The sequence below is a fragment of the Lissotriton helveticus genome, chromosome 6 (genome assembly GCF_964261635.1).
Source record: "Lissotriton helveticus chromosome 6, aLisHel1.1, whole genome shotgun sequence".
Lineage (NCBI taxonomy): Eukaryota > Metazoa > Chordata > Amphibia > Caudata > Salamandridae > Lissotriton > Lissotriton helveticus.
In genome coordinates, this window is record NC_136067.1 from 1429099840 (window position 1) to 1429118095 (window position 18256).

Consider the following 18256-nt stretch of genomic DNA (forward strand, 5'->3'; position numbering starts at 1 on the left):
AACTGCTATGTTAAAAAACAAATGCTTCAAAGAGGGAGTGCCGTTCTGCAGTTAAAGTGTGGCAATCCCTCCATTTGTTAATAATATTGATAAAGACACAATTTTGTACTCCATATTTCCCCGTTTTGACTTAGGGTGGAGTGCCACTATGCAATGTTTCCATGTTATCTGAACTATCCTTCCCACTACATCACATAGTCGGGACACAACCATGTTTGAGGACACTCTCACCACAGGGCACGTCAAAATGATATGAAGAAAATCAATACTCCTAGCCCAACTATCTGAATAATTGCGGTACGTTTTTGAGTGTGTGAGGTAACTTCTGTGCAGAAATTTATAGTGTGCACATCTAAAACTGACATTACTACTTGCTACCTAAAGTTTCATTATTGGCCGAATTCTCTTTTGCAAACAATAATATTACAGTAAATTATCCTGCAAATTTTGAGTCACAAAATTAGAGTACCAAAAACAGTAAAATACTGGGACAAATTGATCACAAACCATCTTACCTACCCCAGACTGTCTGTGTCTTGACCGCCGCTGCTTCACATCAAATTAAGAGCAATATCACATCCATACTGCAATTTCAACGTATGCATTACACTTATGAGTGTCCTCACCCATTGTGAATTACCTTATAGGAAATGAAGAAGAGATCATGAGTGCAAGTGGTTCTGTTATCCCTGATGTTGGGGGTGGATGGTGAAGGTATGAGGACTTTGTGCTGCATTTTCTTGGCATCTGACCAGCGACGGCTGGCACAGGAAGGAGCAGTGGTGTGAGGGGAGTCGACAGACGACGACGAGGGCAAGGTAAGTGGTTTTATTTTTTTATTTTCCCATGTTGCCATCTGCTGACTCCCTACCCCGCCCACTGCTCTTACCTGCAGTGGCCGTCACTTCGTCTTGACATTTTGTTACCTGCAGTGAAGAGCATAATGAAATAGTGCTGTAGTTAGAGGTGGAGAAATGTCCATAGGCAGAGGAGAGTGGGGACAACCTCCGTAAAACAAAAACAGCAATCACCGAGGGGCAAACTGGAGTCAAGAGTGTGTTGGTGTTTTCCCCACGGTGAAATGTCCACAAATCACTGGTGAACAACGCATTTAGAAGCCACCTGAGGGGGTCTGGGTGAATTTCATTTGGGATTTCTGACTGGGCTTGAATGAGAGTTCTTGAGCTGAAGCCAGTGTGAGTTTCTCACAGTGCTGGTTAGTGGGCCTTAAAAAGGTTCAGACAAAAAAGTACATCCATTCCTTGGCTTCTCTGCAGAGTGCAAACTGTGCAGGCCACATATGTGCCAACTGAAACTGTGAATCAACGGTAAAGTATGTGAAAGAAGTACACAGCTGTCAAAATATTGAATGCATCAAAGGAAAAGAAAATGCAAAGCTTACAGGTGAGTGAGTGGGTCATAAGTGTGCGGGTGGCTGATTAGGAGGATGAGATTAAAGGGAGTATGTGCAAAAGAAGAGAGTGAAACGACAGTGCTGAAGATGAAAGAGGCATGGAGGAGGAGCAATTCAGAATGATGGGACTACAAAAAGGGTGGGTCTACGAGACCGAAAGACTGCAGAGGAAAGTGGTGTGGAAGGGAGCACAGAAGTGATAAAGACACTCTGACGGTCACTGCCATTTTCAGAAATGAAACATTTTCAATCCTAATTATTCACAGCAAGGTCCTTGTTGTTACTACTAATAAACATTGGCATAGGCAATATGTCTGACTTGTTTTAGGTGCATGCTCGGTATTGCTATGATTACGTACGGTAATCCCCATTACTCTTAGTCCTACTCGTCCTCGACCCAGTCATCACTCATGAGGTATTCCACACACGACAGGAAACAAAACAGGAAACGCTTTCTGACTCCACCCACCCTCCTCTCAGGTGCTATAATACACCCCACCACCAGAAACAAATCCTGATGTACCAAGCACCAAAGGCCTGGAAAGGGAGGGCGGGCGGGTCGTATGACTGGGTCGAGGACGAGTAGGACTAAGAGTAATGGGGATTACCGTACGTAATCATAGCATTACCTCTACGTCCCTCGTCCTCGACCCAGTCATCACTCATGAGGCATACCAAAGCAACCCCACAAAGGCCTTTGGCACACCACAAACAGAAACAGAACAGAGACCAAGGAGTGCAGCAAGACACAGTTTATTAACAAAACAGAAATAAACAGAATCAAACAGATGGGGGGATCCCCACAGCTTGCAACACACCAGAACCAAAATTAGGGCGGCTAGACAGAGCACAATTCAAACGATAATGTCGCACAAAAGTGGACTCGGACGCCCAGGTACCCGCCCTACAGATCTCCTCAAGGGGAACCCCATGGAAGGCAGCCCAGGAAGCAGACACACCCCTGGTAGATCTCGCCTGAACCCCAGACGGGCAAGGCAAACCAGAGCCCTGGTAAGCCAACAAGATCACAGCCTTGATCCAGCGACCCAAAGTAAGACGAGAGGCAGCCTTACCCCTACCAGCCAAACCAAAGGTCACGAAGAGGGAGTCAGAAGACCGAAACCCAGCAGAACGATCAACATAAACAGACAACGCCCTTCTCACATCCAAAGAATGAAGCAAGACATCAGAAGGAGAGGAAGGAGAAGGACAGAGAGAAGGAAGAACCAACTCCTGGGAGGAATGGAAACGGGAACGAATCTTTGGCATAAAACCGGGGTCCAAGGAAAGGACCACAGCGTCGTCCAGAAACCTCAAAAAGGGGGGAGAACAACGCAAAGCCGTAAGCTCCCCCAATCTCCGAGCAGATGTAACAGCCACCAAAAAAGTAACTTTGAAAGACAGGAATTTCAACTCCACCGACTCCAAAGGCTCAAAGGGAGGGGACTGCAAGGCACCCAGAACCAAAGAGAGATCCCAAGGAGGAACCGGTGAGCGGACAGAAGGAGCAGAAAGAGAGAAACTCCTAAACAGACGGGAAACCAGCAACCCGTCCGAAGGAAGAAGAGAAGCCGGATCACGAAAGGCCCGAATAGCAGCCCACTGACCCTTCAAAGTGGACAAAGCATAGTGTTTTTGAAAACCCTCCAAAAAAAACTGCAGAATAGAAGAAACACCACAAGAAGTAGGAGACAGATCCAGGGCAACACACCAAGAAGAAAAAGAAGCCCAGTGTTTCGAGTAGGAGGACAGAGTGGACTTCCGACGAGACGCCTGCATCACAGTGATGAGGTGGTCGGGCAGACCCCGGACTCCAAGAGACAACCGTTCAACCTCCAGACCGCCAAGGTGAGAGGAACCAACAGGGAGGGAGACGGGGAACACAGCGGAGAGGGGTAGCGGGGCAGGATCCACGGAGGGCCCACCGCCAGACCCAGAAGCAGAGGAAACCAGGAGCGGCGAGGCCAATAAGGAAGAACAGCCACCACTTGAGCCCCCACCCGACGAACCTTCAGCAGGAAAGCAGGGAACAGAGGAAAGGGGGGGAATGCATAGAGGAACCAAGGAGGCCAAAGGACAGTCAAGGCATCCACCCCCCAGGCCCCCGACTCCGGGGTCCCGGAACAGAACAGGGGAAGCAATGCATCGGACCGGGAGGCAAACAGGTCCAGAACCGGAGTCCCGAACCTCCGGCAGAGCAACCGGAAAATCCGAGGGGCCAGGCACAGGGAGAGAGAGGACGGGAACTTCCGACTCAAGGAATCGGCAACCACGTTGTCCACACCCCGAATGTGCACAGCAGAGAGAGCCACCAGATGACACTCGGCCCAACTCGCAATTGCACAGGCCACCAAATTCAGGGAGAGGCAGCGGGTACTGCCCTGGTGGTTGATGTAGGCCACAGTCACAGTGTTGTCCGACCTCACCAACACGTTGCACCCCAGAAGACGATCCTTGAGAAGGCGGAGAGCCCTCTCCACCGCAGACAGCTCCCTCCAATTGGAAGAACGGTGCGACTCCGAAGGAAGCCAACGCGCCTGCACCGACCAACGACCCAGAGTCGCACCCCAACCGAAAGCGCTGGCATCCGTCGTCAACACCAAGGGAGCCGGAGGATGGAACCACATGCCCCTCGACAGATTCGAAGAGTCCAGCCACCACTGGAGAGCAGACACCAACTCCGGAGTCACAGGCACAGGAATCGAGAAGTCCTGGACAGGAAAGGAGACCCAACTCTGAACATGCCACAACAGAGGTCGAAGATGAGCCCTGGCCCAGGGCACCGTGAACACGGTGGCAGACATGTGGCCCTGAACCACCAGCCACTGCAGCAGAGGAGCTGAAGCCCGGGAAAGCAACCTCCTCAACAGCAACTGAAGACGTAGAATCCTGGACTCCGGGAGAAAAACCATGCCCAGAACTGAGTCGAACACGGCCCCAATGAAAGTCCTCCGAGTGGCAGGCTCCAGGTGACTCTTCGGCAGATTGACCAGGAACCCATGATCCTCGAGCGTACGCATGGTCAAGGAAAGGTGGCGAGACATGACCCCCGGAGAAGGAGCCTGCAGCAGCCAGTCGTCCAAGTAAGGAAAAACGGACACCCCCAGGAGATGGAGATGAGCCACCAAGGGAGCCGCCACCTTGGTGAACACCCTGGGGGCGGACCGGAGACCAAAGGGGAGGACGCAAAACTGCCAGTGACGACCCTCCAGGCAGAAACGCAGGAACCGCTGATCCTCCAACGCCATCGGAACATGAAGGTATGCATCCTGGAGATCCAGAGAGGTGAACACCCAGCCCTCCTGGATCAAAGGGATCACCCTCTGCAAAGTATCCATTTTGAAAGTGATCTTGCGCACAAACAAGTTCAGGGCCCGAAGATTGATGACAACACGGAAACCCCCCGTGATCTTCGGGACCACAAAGACAACCGAATAAGTCCCCAGGCCACGTTCCAGGGGGGGGACCGGGACAATCGCCAGTTTGTCGAACAGGACCTGAACACCCTCCAACAATCCCAGACGACGAGACGGGTCCGAAGGCAATGGGGTCACCACAACACCCGAGGGAGGTGGGGGAGACAGGAACTCTATCCGGTAACCCCTGGACACAACATCCAGTACCCACTGGTCGGAGGTCGTCAACAACCAAGCAGGGAGGAACAGCCGCAGTCTCCCACCAACCGCGGGCCGACCACCAGCGAGATCGGGCACCGGTGCGGCGTAGTCAGGAACGAGGAGCGCCAGACCCACCATCCGGCTGGGGCTTCTTCTGGAACCTCCGAGGAAAGGACCCACGAGCACCACGCTGGCCCCTAAACGAGGACTGCTGAAACCTGGAAGGCTGGCGAAAGGACCTCGCATTAGAAAAGGAGGATCCCTTATGAGAAGGGGCAGGACGGAAGGACAAAGAATGCTTCCTCTCCTTGAAAACCTTATGGAGCTTGTCCTCCAGTGCGTCCCCAAAAAGAAGAGTACCTGAAAACGGCAACCGCAAGGCCATAGAACGCTGCGCCGCATCCGTCTTCCAACCCCGCAGCAACAAGTTCCGACGGGCAGCCACAGAGGAACCACAAGACAGAGCAGAAGCCCGGACTGAGTCAAAGGCAATGTCTGAAAGGAACTCCGATTGACGTTCCATAGACTCCAGCAACTCCGGACAAGTGCCCCCCTCCTGCATAGTAGAAAACAAAGTCTTGAAGTCAGCCAACAAAGACTGCGCAACATAAGCACCATAAACACCCGACCGAAGAGCCAGGTGAGAGCCAGCATAGGACTTCTTTAGAGCAGAGTCAATTTTCTTATCCACTCCATCCTTCAGGATATTATCATCAGCCATGGAAGGCCGACCCACCAGGGAAGCAACAATAGAGTCCACCTGCACCGAATCAGGCAGGGCAACCTCCGAATCCTGCAAAGGATACAGTTTCGACATGAACCTGGGCAAAGAAATATGGTCCGGGTCTTTCCACTCCTTAAGAAGGACATCCATAACAAAGGGGTGGATGGGCATGGAAGAAGACACAGGCCTCCGAAACTGCGGTAGAACAGCATCCTGGGAGCTACTGGCCACAGAAACCTCAGGGAAGCCCATATTCTCCCGAACATGACCAAGAATATCAGGCAACAGCCCCTTCGAAACGTACTTGCCCTGCAGATCCACCGCACCCAAAGCGGACTCATCAGAGGAAGCAGAGGAGGAGATATCAGAATAAAGGTGAGCAGGGGACTCCGAGCGACCCCCAGCACCCTTTTTTGAAGCCTGGAGCTCGGACAGCGTCTCCAAAATCAGCAGCTTCAGCCTCTTCGAGTCACCCAGACCAGCACTCCGACCAGCAGGGGCAGAATCACCACTGTCGGAAGAGGATGACCCAACAGGAGAGACATGCTTTCTCTTCCTATGGTGTTTCCCCATAATGAACAGCAAATACACAGCAAACCAGCAAAGCAACACAGCAACTCTCACAAGTGGTACAGAAGAAAGAAACGAAATCCCGCCATAAATAGGAGGAAAACACTCACCCCACAGCTGCAGCCCCTCGGAAACCGAGGAAGTAGAAGGAGGCGGCAGAAAAAAAACGAGCCATCCAGGAGCACCGACGAAGGAAAACACCCCGAGTCACCAATGCGGAAAGGAGACGATGACGTCATCGCAAGGACCCGCGCAGCCAATCCAGGAAGGAAGCCAGGGAACCCGGAGCCCACCCGGGTGCCTGCGCAAGCAAAAATGAGGCTCCGAGGACAAGAACGGTAACCTGCGTCCAGCCCCCACAACGCGGCTTCAATCACAGGAAGAAACGGCCCCCGCGAAGGGAGGGGCGGAACCGGAGCCAGGAGGTGAGCGCGCCCCGCCCAAAAGGACCGGAGAACGCGGGCAGCCAGTCCGTCACCAACCGTCCAGGAAAGCGAGTGCTCCACCACATGGCCCACACCCCAGTGACCGGCAAAGGGCAGGGCGCGAGGGCAACAGCCCAACGAGCGCGGAGACAAGGAAGAGTCCAGGATCCAGGGGTAAAACCACGGGGACCCGAGAAGCCCCGCAACCCAGGGTCCCCGCCAGGAGCGAAGTGCAGGAAGCCCAGCAGCCCGCCTCCAAAAAGGTCCCACGTAGGTCCATGAGCACCCCCAGGGCCCAGCAAAGGAGGAACACCACAGGACAACCGAAGCAGGTAAGTGCCCGGCACTCACCCAAGCGTCACCCATCAGCATCCAACCGACAGGAAACAAAACAGGATTTGTTTCTGGTGGTGGGGTGTATTATAGCACCTGAGAGGAGGGTGGGTGGAGTCAGAAAGCGTTTCCTGTTTTGTTTCCTGTCGTGTGTGGAATACCTCATGAGTGATGACTGGGTCGAGGACGAGGGACGTAGAGGTAATGTGTTCTCTCTGGATGCGATAATAGAAAACCCAAAGAGTGACATTCGAATTCTGATCAGTTGGCCTTTTGTGTGACTCACAAAATTTTTGTTTAAATGTATTAAGTCACGCCCTGGATAACACCCAAATGCCACGCCCCTTTAAGAGCCCCACGTCCCTCCTTTTTCAGCCCACTTAAGCACTGGTAAAAATACAAAGCGGCCAAAGTCCTCCTTATTCGTACTTATTGTAAATGAACTCTCATTTTACTCATCTTTTTGATGTTTTGGGGGCAATTGCAAGAAGGCATGTAAGAGTAATTAAAATGGTACTTCAAAATGCTGCTGGGGCTTGGCTCCAGAGTATTCGATTCCTTATAGGATACAGCTCCAGACAGGAGTGAAACGTAGAACCCTGGAGCCCCTACGGAGCAGAGAGCTCGGGCCCTCCTAGGGGCCCCCAACCCGTCATCTTGAGGCCAATTAATGTCTGTGAGATATGGGAGACTCGCCCGTGTGTCTTTTTTTCCCTTAATGAAACTCGCTCTGCAGGCGCTTTTTAGTTGCATCTGCAGCACTTCTTCATGAAGCGTTATACCTTAGCGTTTTTGTATTCCCTTTAATTTCAAAGTGCGTAATTGCACTGAAAGCATCCAACCCCTCCTGGAGGGCAGCTGCTGGCTGTTTCAGACGGGGACTGGTTAGCGCTTCTACGGAGATTCAGTGGCAGTGCTGCGAGGCACCGCACGATTAATTACCACACATTGCTCCAGAAATATCTGTTATGTAGTTCTTAAAGGATTCGCCAAGCACGCCTGGTGCATTGGCATCTGTAACAGAGCGACTCCGACAGAAAGAGGAGTCCAAAGGCAAAGGCGCGAATTCAAAACGTAATCGAGGGAAGAAACGACAGGACCTCTCAAAATGATGACGTATTTTGTGACCCTTAAAAACATTAATTGAACAGGAGGTCGCTGCAGGCGCTCTCAGGCTAGGTACGTACTATAACAAAAACACCTATGTATGACTGACGGACAAACCGTGTGCACGCGAATGTGTTTTGGGGGGCGGGGGAATATGCGACGTGTGGCAAAATCACAACATATCTATCGTGAAGAAGCTCCAGTCACACATCATCAATGGAAGGTTCATTCTATGGTGCATACTTACAATGTACGGTTGCTATTAGATGGATGGGACTCAGTTATGTGTGGGAGGCAATCTAGTGTAAATTAAACTGTTTCAGATTAACAGAATATACGTACAAAATTGAGAAGGCGCAACGTAGCTACATCAGGAAACATCATGTCAGTATTCAATCAGGCGACTCCATATGAGAAAGTGCAGCCGCAGCAACATTTCACAATAGTCATGCAAGTCTCATTTTCAGAGTGCGCCACTCATTGCTGCCCCTAAACGTCTCTGTCCGTTTCACGTCACCCTCAAAAATGTCAACCGCTTTAAAACATCAATGAACAGTCATATCTTTCCTGGATGTAGCATACATGCGCCCGGTAGTACCATAGAAACAGAACAGTTCAGCAGAAGTAGGTAAAAAAAGTTTCTTTCCGGATGCCCTGGACTATAGCAATAAACATGTCGACGGTGGATAGTAAAAGAAAGCTGGCGAATACGAACGTTATGGGCTTAAAATAAGGGATTCTTTATCCTAAATACACAACTGGCTGCAGAAGAAACTCTTCTTAGCAAAGTTAGGTCTAGGGTTTCGGACGTTTCAGCAAGCTATGCTTTGAATCATGCAGTGCCAAGGGTGGCATGGGACCTAATGCAAGCAATAAAATGCGCCCCTCTCCCTTTACTAAAAGACAGGCGAAAACAGGGTGCACTTGTCCCGGTGTCTCTGCACCCCATGCACGATTGATAGCTCCAGCGGACATGTGAAACGGGCAGGTCTCAATCTTACTTCTCCAGAGGGCGTCCCATGGATCCGAGCGCTTTGCAAGGCGCGGAGTCAGCACTGTGCTCTTACCTGCAGGTAGGGCTTGCCGTCCTGCCGCACACCTCCGATCACCAAGTCCGAAGAAGCCATGGCCCCAGTAGTGGACAGCCCAAAGCCCACGTAGCCCAGGGTCTGCACCTCCAGCAGGAAGGAGATACGGTCCCCGTGCCGGCCCCAGCGCACCTGGAAGCGGCCCTGGGGGTCCAGCACTGCGCCGTGCCCGAGCGGTGCCAGCCCCTGGGCAGCCGTGCAGAAGAGCGCGGCCAGGTGAAGGAGGGACAGCGCATGTCGCGGCTGCAGCGCCAAGCCCGGAGCCGACATCCCGCGCTCTGCAGCCTCCTCAGTCCGCACGCTCGCTGTGAGGAGAGGACAGCTCCCTCCGCCCCTCTGGCAGGAGCACGGCGGGCGCGCGGGGCTGGGCGAGGGGCGTGTGCCAGGCGGCAGCCCTGCCCAAGGCTCTGGGACATAGATAGATTGATGATGGTGTCATCTCTCCTCGCGCACAAGGTTCAACTCAAGGAACGTGCCGGAGCACGAACGCGATGAGAGCATTACATTCTCACCTCCAGTTAGCCTCCCCTTGCATCCGAGTGCCAGCAGCGCCATCCCACGCGGCTCTGTGGAGTGCCACGCTCCATCCGTGCCACCACAGAGCCCATTAGCCTCGTTTGGTGGGTCCGCCCCAGTGACTTACACGAAAATAGAGACGTGCGGCTCTCACTGTGCCTCTTTGTCAGAGAGAAGTGCCAGTGCTTTCCCATTGAAGTATTGCTCTCCTACTGACAAGTGCCTGTCCTCCCTCTTTAAATAAGAACGCGTGGATACCCAGTATGATAGCAGGGCACAAGTCGTAAAAAAAGAAGTGGGGGGACGCTGTCACCGGAAGTGACGTCATGACAGGAAGTGACATCACGAAAGGTGCCGAGCTCCTCGTCCCAGTGAGGCCAAAGAGTTAAGTCCAGCTGTTTGGCAGGGGGGATGGCGTCCCCCCGGTAAAATAAGTGGGGGGACTCCGTCCACCCGCGTGGTACCCCGACTCGAGCCCTGTATGATAGTATCTACTTACTTCAGGCACTGATCCTGCATTTATAGGACCCAATTTTCACTCAAGCCAGTTTTCAACCAGTTAGACTAGAGTAGTTGGCCTGTCTGCGGACACTTATGGGGTAACAGTGCTTAATTTGTGCCAGTGGTTTCTGGTGCTCAGCACCGGCACTTAATTGTCAGCACCTGCTCTATTGACAGTCCACAGCATGGTGGTGCTGTCTTTTTAATTTCGAGATGATCACAACAAACATGTTTATTAAATCAATACGTACTGAAAATGATTAATACTAAACTCTGATGACATTATTATAGCTTTGTGTGGCCTGAAATAGTCAGAAGTGTCACACTTGTAGAAGTGCGAGGGTTAGGTGTTATGTTGGTACTGTCATTGGAAGCGCTAGCATGGTATAGGTGGTACAGGTTGCAGTGGCCTTCCGAGAAGGATCCCGGCACTTCATTTTTTTACAAATTAAGCACTAGGTCAATTCAGGATGTAAGAGCCGTATCATGCTGCTATGGTCCGTGCAGGTAACAGCGGTGGGGCCAGGTTGGGGAGGAGAGGGGGATTACGAGGGTCAGTGCAGAGGGAAAATTAAATAAATAATAATTTTCCCTCGGCATTGTCCCTCGAAATCCCCCCTCTGCGGCTCCACCGCCACACCGCTGTCACTTACATGGACCGCGGCTGATTTCATGTCAGAATACTCGAACCAACTCTGGCAGACTAAGAGTGATGCAACTGGAAGACAGACAAAAGACCATCTCCAAGAAGGCTGTCAAACTCTGCCAACATCGTTGCTTTGTGCCTTGTCATACGAGACCTTGGTCACAATGCAGGAATTTTCCCTGCATGCACTTTTTTTTAAACGTTTACAATTGTGCAAGGCGTTCGGCAACGCCTCAGTTGTACTTCATTCCGGAGGAGGTAACCAAGACTTTATACACAGTAACCATGACACCTCCAGTGCTTCCAATTTTATTAGAATTGGAAATGTCCATATTTTATGTGGTATTCCCCTCGATTTTATGCCGAATTTTCCTGAAAAAGTATTGCTGGCCATAAGACTCAGGCAAGTGATGGGGCTTGGACCAACCTGTAGCCCAGTAGCGGCCAGCAATGCTCGTGGATGGGGGGCAGGCGCGAGGGGTCGCAGGGGTTAGGATTCACGGGGGGTGTCGCAGGGGAGGGTGCCGGGAGGGAGTCACAAAAAAAAAAGTAAACTTACCTTTCTGACAGGTCACATGTTTTCTTTGCTGCTGCTCACCTGCCTCCAACAGGAACAGGAAGGAGGCAGCCAGGCTCCTTTCCCTAAGCCTATTACAGCATTGCAATTGCAGCATTGTGATTGGGCGGGACGATGCCCAGCCAGGGGCTAGTGGGGTGGCCATGTTCTCCATGCAGGCTGCAATGCAGGCTGCATGGAGAAGGGCAGAGAAGCGCATGACTAGTTTTAGCGGCCCAAGAGTGCCGATCAAACAGTCTTTGTGCACTCAGGAGTGGGCAAACCACTCCTCCTCTGCCCTGCTCAAAGAGCAGAGCAGACCACCTGCCCAAAGAGCAGAGCAGCCCGCCTGCCCACCCGCCCGCAATGCGCAAAGCAAACATTAAATTGTAATAACTAAAAGTTATTACCATTTTTTGCTTTGGATTTCTCGCACTGTGAGAAAGCAGTGGGGCGACGCTCCTCTGCCCTAGTGGAAGAGCCGCCCCTGCTGTAGCCTTCATCAGCATTAGGCTACTTCTCTAGGAACAGAGGTGAAATTAGATTAGACAGTTCCAAATTAGATATACACAGATATATTGAGAGTGAAGCATTTGCAGTGGTCTGAGAACTGAAGAAGTTGAGACCTTATTTGGGACTCACTGTTGGGTTCAGAAAGATCACTCACTACTCAGATGGTTGAAGCAAATGCGGGCTGAGAATCCATAACTGTTGAAGGTGTCCATCTCCCTTCAGGGAATTGACTTAACAGTGGAGCATCGCCCTGGGGCTGGCCACACCCGTGCTGATGGTCTTCCCAGGATTTTCTGTCTTAGCAATTTGAACTCCCATGAGGGTGGGTAGTTCTGTTTCCTGATGGTGGGACACATTGGAAATGACCATCTTTTGTGGAGTATTCCCCAGATTATTTTCCTTACATTTCCGAAATTTTGGCTGGCCACAGGACTCTGTGCACTTTGCCCCTGCCAACCAGTGGTAAATTACTTGTGCTTTCTTTTTCAAACATGTTAACATTTGTATGCCCCTGATAGGCACATTAACTTTGCTTATAAGGCCGTAGTACATGTACCACCTGTACCCAGGGCAACCAAATTAAAGGCTGCTAGTGGGCTGCAGCACTCATTGTGCCACCCACTACAGTAGCACTGTAAACTATGTCTCCAGGTTTGCCACAGAAGCCTGGGTATACCGTTTTAAACTGCCATTTCTACTTGGCAAATTACACCATCTTCAGGCTTAAACCTTGCTTTTTAATACATATAATTCACCCCGAAGGAAGGCTTCAAATATGCTTAGGAAGGGGTGCATGTATCTAAAATGTAGGCATGTATATTTAATGTTTACATGCCCTGACAATGAAGGAGCTCCAATGATATTTTTGTCAATGGCAAGGCTGACTCACCCACAGGTTAGCAGTGGTTTACACTATTACAATTATTACGTGCTAGATACAGTTTGGTAGTTGTTAGAAAAGAGGTTCAAGATCTCATTTTAATAGTAATTTAGAATTTAACTTAATAATTCATTTGTATTTTCTATTACTATTTAGAAAACACTTTTAGAAAATTTTCCTTTTGCTGCAGAAAACCAAAAGGCTTTTATGCCAGTGTCCATCTGAAACCTGATCCGGATGACTCGCCTGTGCTGAGATGTTTCTTATTCCCAGACCATGGAAAAGGGGCTCAAAGAGTAGTGAGGGGGACTCCTCCTTGACAGAAAGGCATGAGGGCTGTGCCCAGACCCCTTCTCAGCTTCAAAGAAGTCCTATGTTGTCACTGGAAGATGAAGCTCACATCTAGGCCTGTCTCCCTTTGTCTCCAGTAGGGCTAGCACCAAACCCAGTTTTAGGGGAGGAACTGAACAGAACTGGTTTAGGGGGTGGACAAAGGCATACCCTTCATCAAAAGATTGGCACTGGACATAAAAGCGTATCCAACAGACCTCTCTTACTCTTGGACTGTGACAAATCAAAAGAAGGACTGCCATGAACGTCATTCAGGTGCCGCCAGGGGTAGCAGCTGCTACCACCTGACTTTTCACATGCAATTCCTGGCACATTCTTTGCAACCCCTGACCTTAGAGGTGGCAAAAGTAGAAAGTAAAGACTCTCCTTGATTAGCGCTGTTTATGTTCTGGTGTTCAGACAGGGATCAAGTTCTATCAAATAAATTTAGCGGAGTAAAGCTCACAATTCTGAATAAAAAAATGAAATAAAATGGCACAATTTGCAACTTGTATTTTTTCTTTATTGTGAATCCATTAACAATGATTCACCTTTGTGCATAGCAACAATGCCACGACCTTTAGAGTGTTCACAAATCAAAACTCTTTAACAATGAGAAGGAATAATTTAAGCCAATATCATAGTTCATATTCAAAATACAGCCTAAATAACTTAGTAAAGGTTGATGTAGCAGTTAAGTTTATCTTTTTAAAAGTGTTTTCCTGTGATGTATCAATACAATTTCAATTTCAATTTCAATTTCAATTTCAAATCTTTATTCGGCACTTAAAAAGACACCATAAAAGTACATAGGCAATTACATTTACATAAAAAAGGATTAAAACAGGATTAAAGATAAGTTAAAAAACAGGTTAAAATCCATTACATGTGCAAAGAAGAAGTGGGAATTTCCCTGGAGGTCTCTATTTAAGGGGCATTACAGTCAGTTATTTCTCTTGTATTCCTTAGCCTCATTGCCACCCTAATAAAACTTACTGTGCAAAACAAAGTATGTGCATCTGAGGCTTCCTGCAGAAACTTTAGGGCCGCTTTTGCTTGTCTAAATTTAGTTTCTTTCAAGATCCCTACTAAAAATTTGCGTCTGGGGACAGAATAAAAGGGACATAGCAAAACAAAGTGAAGGGTATCCTGCCGAGACCTACCGTCGCAGCCGCAGGTACTCTTCGCCTCTAGTGTTAGAGTGAATCCAGAGGGGACCGAGAGTAAATGGTGTAACATGTTAAGTCTAAACCGAGTCACGTAGAATCGATCCTGGGCATTATGCATCACAGTGAGGTATGGTTCCATTCCTTGTTTCTTTGTCAGTAAACAGTAGGATGAAACAATGGGTTTGCGCCTTTCCACGTCAGCCCTATTTGTATGTGTCCATTCTGCAAAAAGTTTTTTTACCATTGTTTTATTCTGACTGTTTAAAGATTCAGGTGAAGTGTAAAAAATGTTGCAACCGATTGCCTCCAGAGAGTCCTTTACATATTTCAACCATGGAATGTGGCCCCCTCTATCACGTTTCAAACAGTCTTTAAGGATTTGTCTGGTAAAGTCCGCTTCTGGATTAGTCCAGATTTTAATCCAGGCTAGAAGTGGTCTGATTTTGATTCGATCCTCAATGTAGGGCTCCCCTAGTTCCTCATGGATGATATAGGCTGGGGTACTCTGCGGCAATTTCAAAATTCTTTTGAAGAACTTATTTTCTTCCACCTGGATCTGCTGCAATTGTTTATTAGTGAAGCCCCATACTTCTGCTCCGTAAACTACTTTAGCACAACAAACTGATCTGTACAAGTTTAGAATTTGTTCAGGGGACCATCTGCCAAGTCTTCTCCCGTAGCCCATTATAGCCCCTGATGACGCCACCAGTTTCGCTGCGTGTTTATCCATCAAAGGTTTGAAATTTAAGTGTTCATCAAACAGTACACCTAAATACGAGAAAGACTTGACCTGGCTTATCTTGTGTCGCCCAATTTTATAGGTAAAATTCCTTTTTTCTCTGCCTCCTGCTGTCATAACGTAAGATTTTTCCAGGTTGGCAGATAGATCAAGTTTAGCCATAAAATTGACAAATCCATCAATCAGCGTCTGGAGCCCCAGCGGTGTTCTAGCTAACAACACCGCATCGTCTGCGTAAAGTAATACGGGCACCGCTTGGTGTCCTATTTGGGGCGAGCCCACACACAGTGTCAGTAATTCTTTATCCAGGTGATTGATATATATAGAAAACAAAAAAGGCGCTAAAATACAACCCTGCCTCACTCCGCTCGTACATAAAAATGGCTCAGTCCTGCTTCCCTCTTGGTTGTATCGAACTGTTGCTGAGGTGTTCCAATGTAGGGCTTTTAGGAGGTCTACTAGTTTTTGTTCCACTCCTAGATGTAACAATAGGGCCCATAGTTTTTCTCTGTTTACACGGTCAAAGGCCGCGGAGAGGTCCATGAAACCCATGTATATAGCCCCTTTGCCAGCGATGGTGTATTTGGCTATCAAGAGGTAAAGATTCAAGCATTGGTCGGTGGTAGATCTGCCCTCCCTGAACCCATATTGTATCTCTGTAAGGACCTGGTTCTCGTCCGCCCATTCCTGTAAACGATTTAGGATGACACGGCCCAGCACCTTAGCCGTCACATCTATAAGGGATATAGGTCGGTAACATTGTGGGTCATCACGGTTCCCTTTTTTATAGATTGGGACAATAGTTGCCGTTGACCAGGAACGAGGTAGCCCTGCCACCGCTGCTTCGTTCAGGACCCTCGTAAGTAGTGGAGCCCACAACTCTGTATTACTCAGGTAGAGGTCAGGGGGTATGCCGTCAGGGCCGGGTGCTTTGTTTTTGCTTAGTCCTGCTATTGCCAGTTCCACTTCTACCAGGGAGAAGTCTAGTCTAGTAGTTGGAACTACCCTTAATCCTTCATCCTGAGTTAATTGACCTGTGTGATTATAGAGGCTCTGGAAATGGGTATGCCATTGCTCTGGTAAGATGGTGTTTATTATTTTGGGCGCGCCTGGATCCTGGAAACATGGTGTGTTAATGACTTTCCAGAATCTGGACATATCTCCCATTTCTGCCGCCTCCCTTCGGTCTTCCCACGCTTGTATTTGTAAGCTTTTTTTACAGGATTTCAGGGCCTTTTTGTATTCTGCTCTGTAATGTACTATTTTAAAATTGTCCCTCGGGCTCGACTTTAGGCTAAGTTTAAGGTTTTTGTGTGCCTTGATACAGTCTTGGTCAAACCAGCGCGGTGTGAGGGCCATTTTACTGCCTTTGGTGGTTTTTAATAAGGCATCTACGTGATATGCGATTTCTTCAAATGCACTGACCACCGATGCTCCCCCCATGCTGGGATCAAGGCATGTATTTATAGCGTTTTGCCCTTCTGTTATTAGTCTTCTATAAAATTTGTCTCCATCTGTCCTGGCCCACTTGATCCTTCTCCCCTGGTCCACCGGCTTTTCTATAATGTCTGTTCTATGTGATGGTTTCTTGAAGTTAATGCCTTTTAATGCCAAGACCAGCGGGTTGTGATCTCTGAATATACTTATGTCAATGGCCATACTGCTGGTACTTCTTTTTATTATAGGTGAAACCATAATGAAGTCGATGTACGAGTGGCAACCTCTGCCCTTAAATGTTGGGTTAGGATCTCCATTCCTACCTAACTCAATCAGGTCCATAGTGTGGGCCAGGTTGTGCCTTTTTGTTAGCTTCTCTAAATCCCATCCCTCCGTAGTGTGTGCAAAATGTGGGCCTTTTAATACAGTGCATCGCGACCAGTCCTTATTCAATGGTCTTAGATTCTCACAGAGGTGACAGTTAAAATCCCCCATGAGTATTATACTGGGGGAGTTTGGTGTCTTATTTGATAAAATCTGCCTATCTAGACGGAAATCCAGTTCTTTTGTGACGTTCCCTATTCACATCGTGCCTACCGCATTATACCAGTTTACTAAAAGAAGATTGAACCTTTTAAAGCGGTACCCTATCGCTTGTATGTTTCGTGAATCCCAATTATAATTAAACCAAGTCCCTTGAATAAGGAGGTCTACGTATATTATTAGTCCTCCGATCGCTCTCCCCGATGATGATGATTTTATGGCCGGGACAGAAAAACATTTGTACCCCTCTATGCTATATTGATTGGGATCAACCGCCCAGGTCTCTTGCAGGCATATTATTTGAAAATTGTTTATATACTTCCGCCATTCCTGAGAATCATATTTGGCTGCCAGACCTGCAATGTTCCAAGATATAATTCGGAGGCTATCCTGGTTGTCCCCCATAATGTGCCCTTTCAGTTCCCTTAGTGTATATGTTTCCTTGTCTTCCCCTTCTGTTATTGTCTTAATGTGAGAGACAAGTTTAATTTCGGTATTCCGCCTAATTTGATCAACTATTGTCATGTGATCTATTTGGTCTGGAGTTTTTGTTCCCTCTTTTTGTGTTTTGGAATTCCTTATACTGGCCCTCCTGCCACCGCTATCATCTGGGGCAATCGGTGTGCTAATTCCTGACCCTGGAAGCCCTTCCTCCTCTGATCTCGTGTCGGATTGTGAGGTGCTGATTTCCTCGGGTACAAGTCAATCCACCTCATACAGTGCACAAAACCGGTTCCAGTGCGCGTACTGTGACAAAAAAGGATCATAGTCCGGCGTGCCTTGCCATGGCGTTTGCCGTTGGTGGAAACTGTACTGGGGTTCTAACTGGTGAACCCTACTCATAGATGTCCTATTTGTCTGCATTGGTCTTTGGGGTGTAATTGGGTAGAAATATGATAGATGTAATTGGTGGATTTGTGTGTTAATTCTACTGGGAGGTGCATTACATATATAATTCACTGCAGCTGTGTCTCTGAAATTAATTGTTATGATGTCCCCTGCTATTGTTTTTATTCCTCTCCCTATCCACTCCCCTCTTCTGACCGTGAGTATTTCGCCAAAAATATTTGGGGGTAAGGGTCTATTTACCTTTAGCCATTGCACACATTTGTTTTTTAGCTCAAAATGTGTTTCCTTTTTTCCCTCTT

The 18256-nt window shown here is 48.7% G+C and overlaps 1 protein-coding gene across 1 annotated transcript in view; it reads right to left on the bottom strand.

Annotated features, from left to right (window-relative positions):
* Positions 1 to 9548, bottom strand: part of MOXD1 (monooxygenase DBH like 1) — a 778557-nt gene extending 769009 nt beyond the window's left edge. The window contains exon 1 of the mRNA XM_078647020.1: positions 9258 to 9548. Within this exon, the coding sequence (XP_078503146.1) occupies positions 9258 to 9548 (291 nt within the window). The remainder of the gene's footprint in view (positions 1 to 9257) is intronic.
* Positions 9549 to 18256: the final 8708 nt, after the last annotated feature.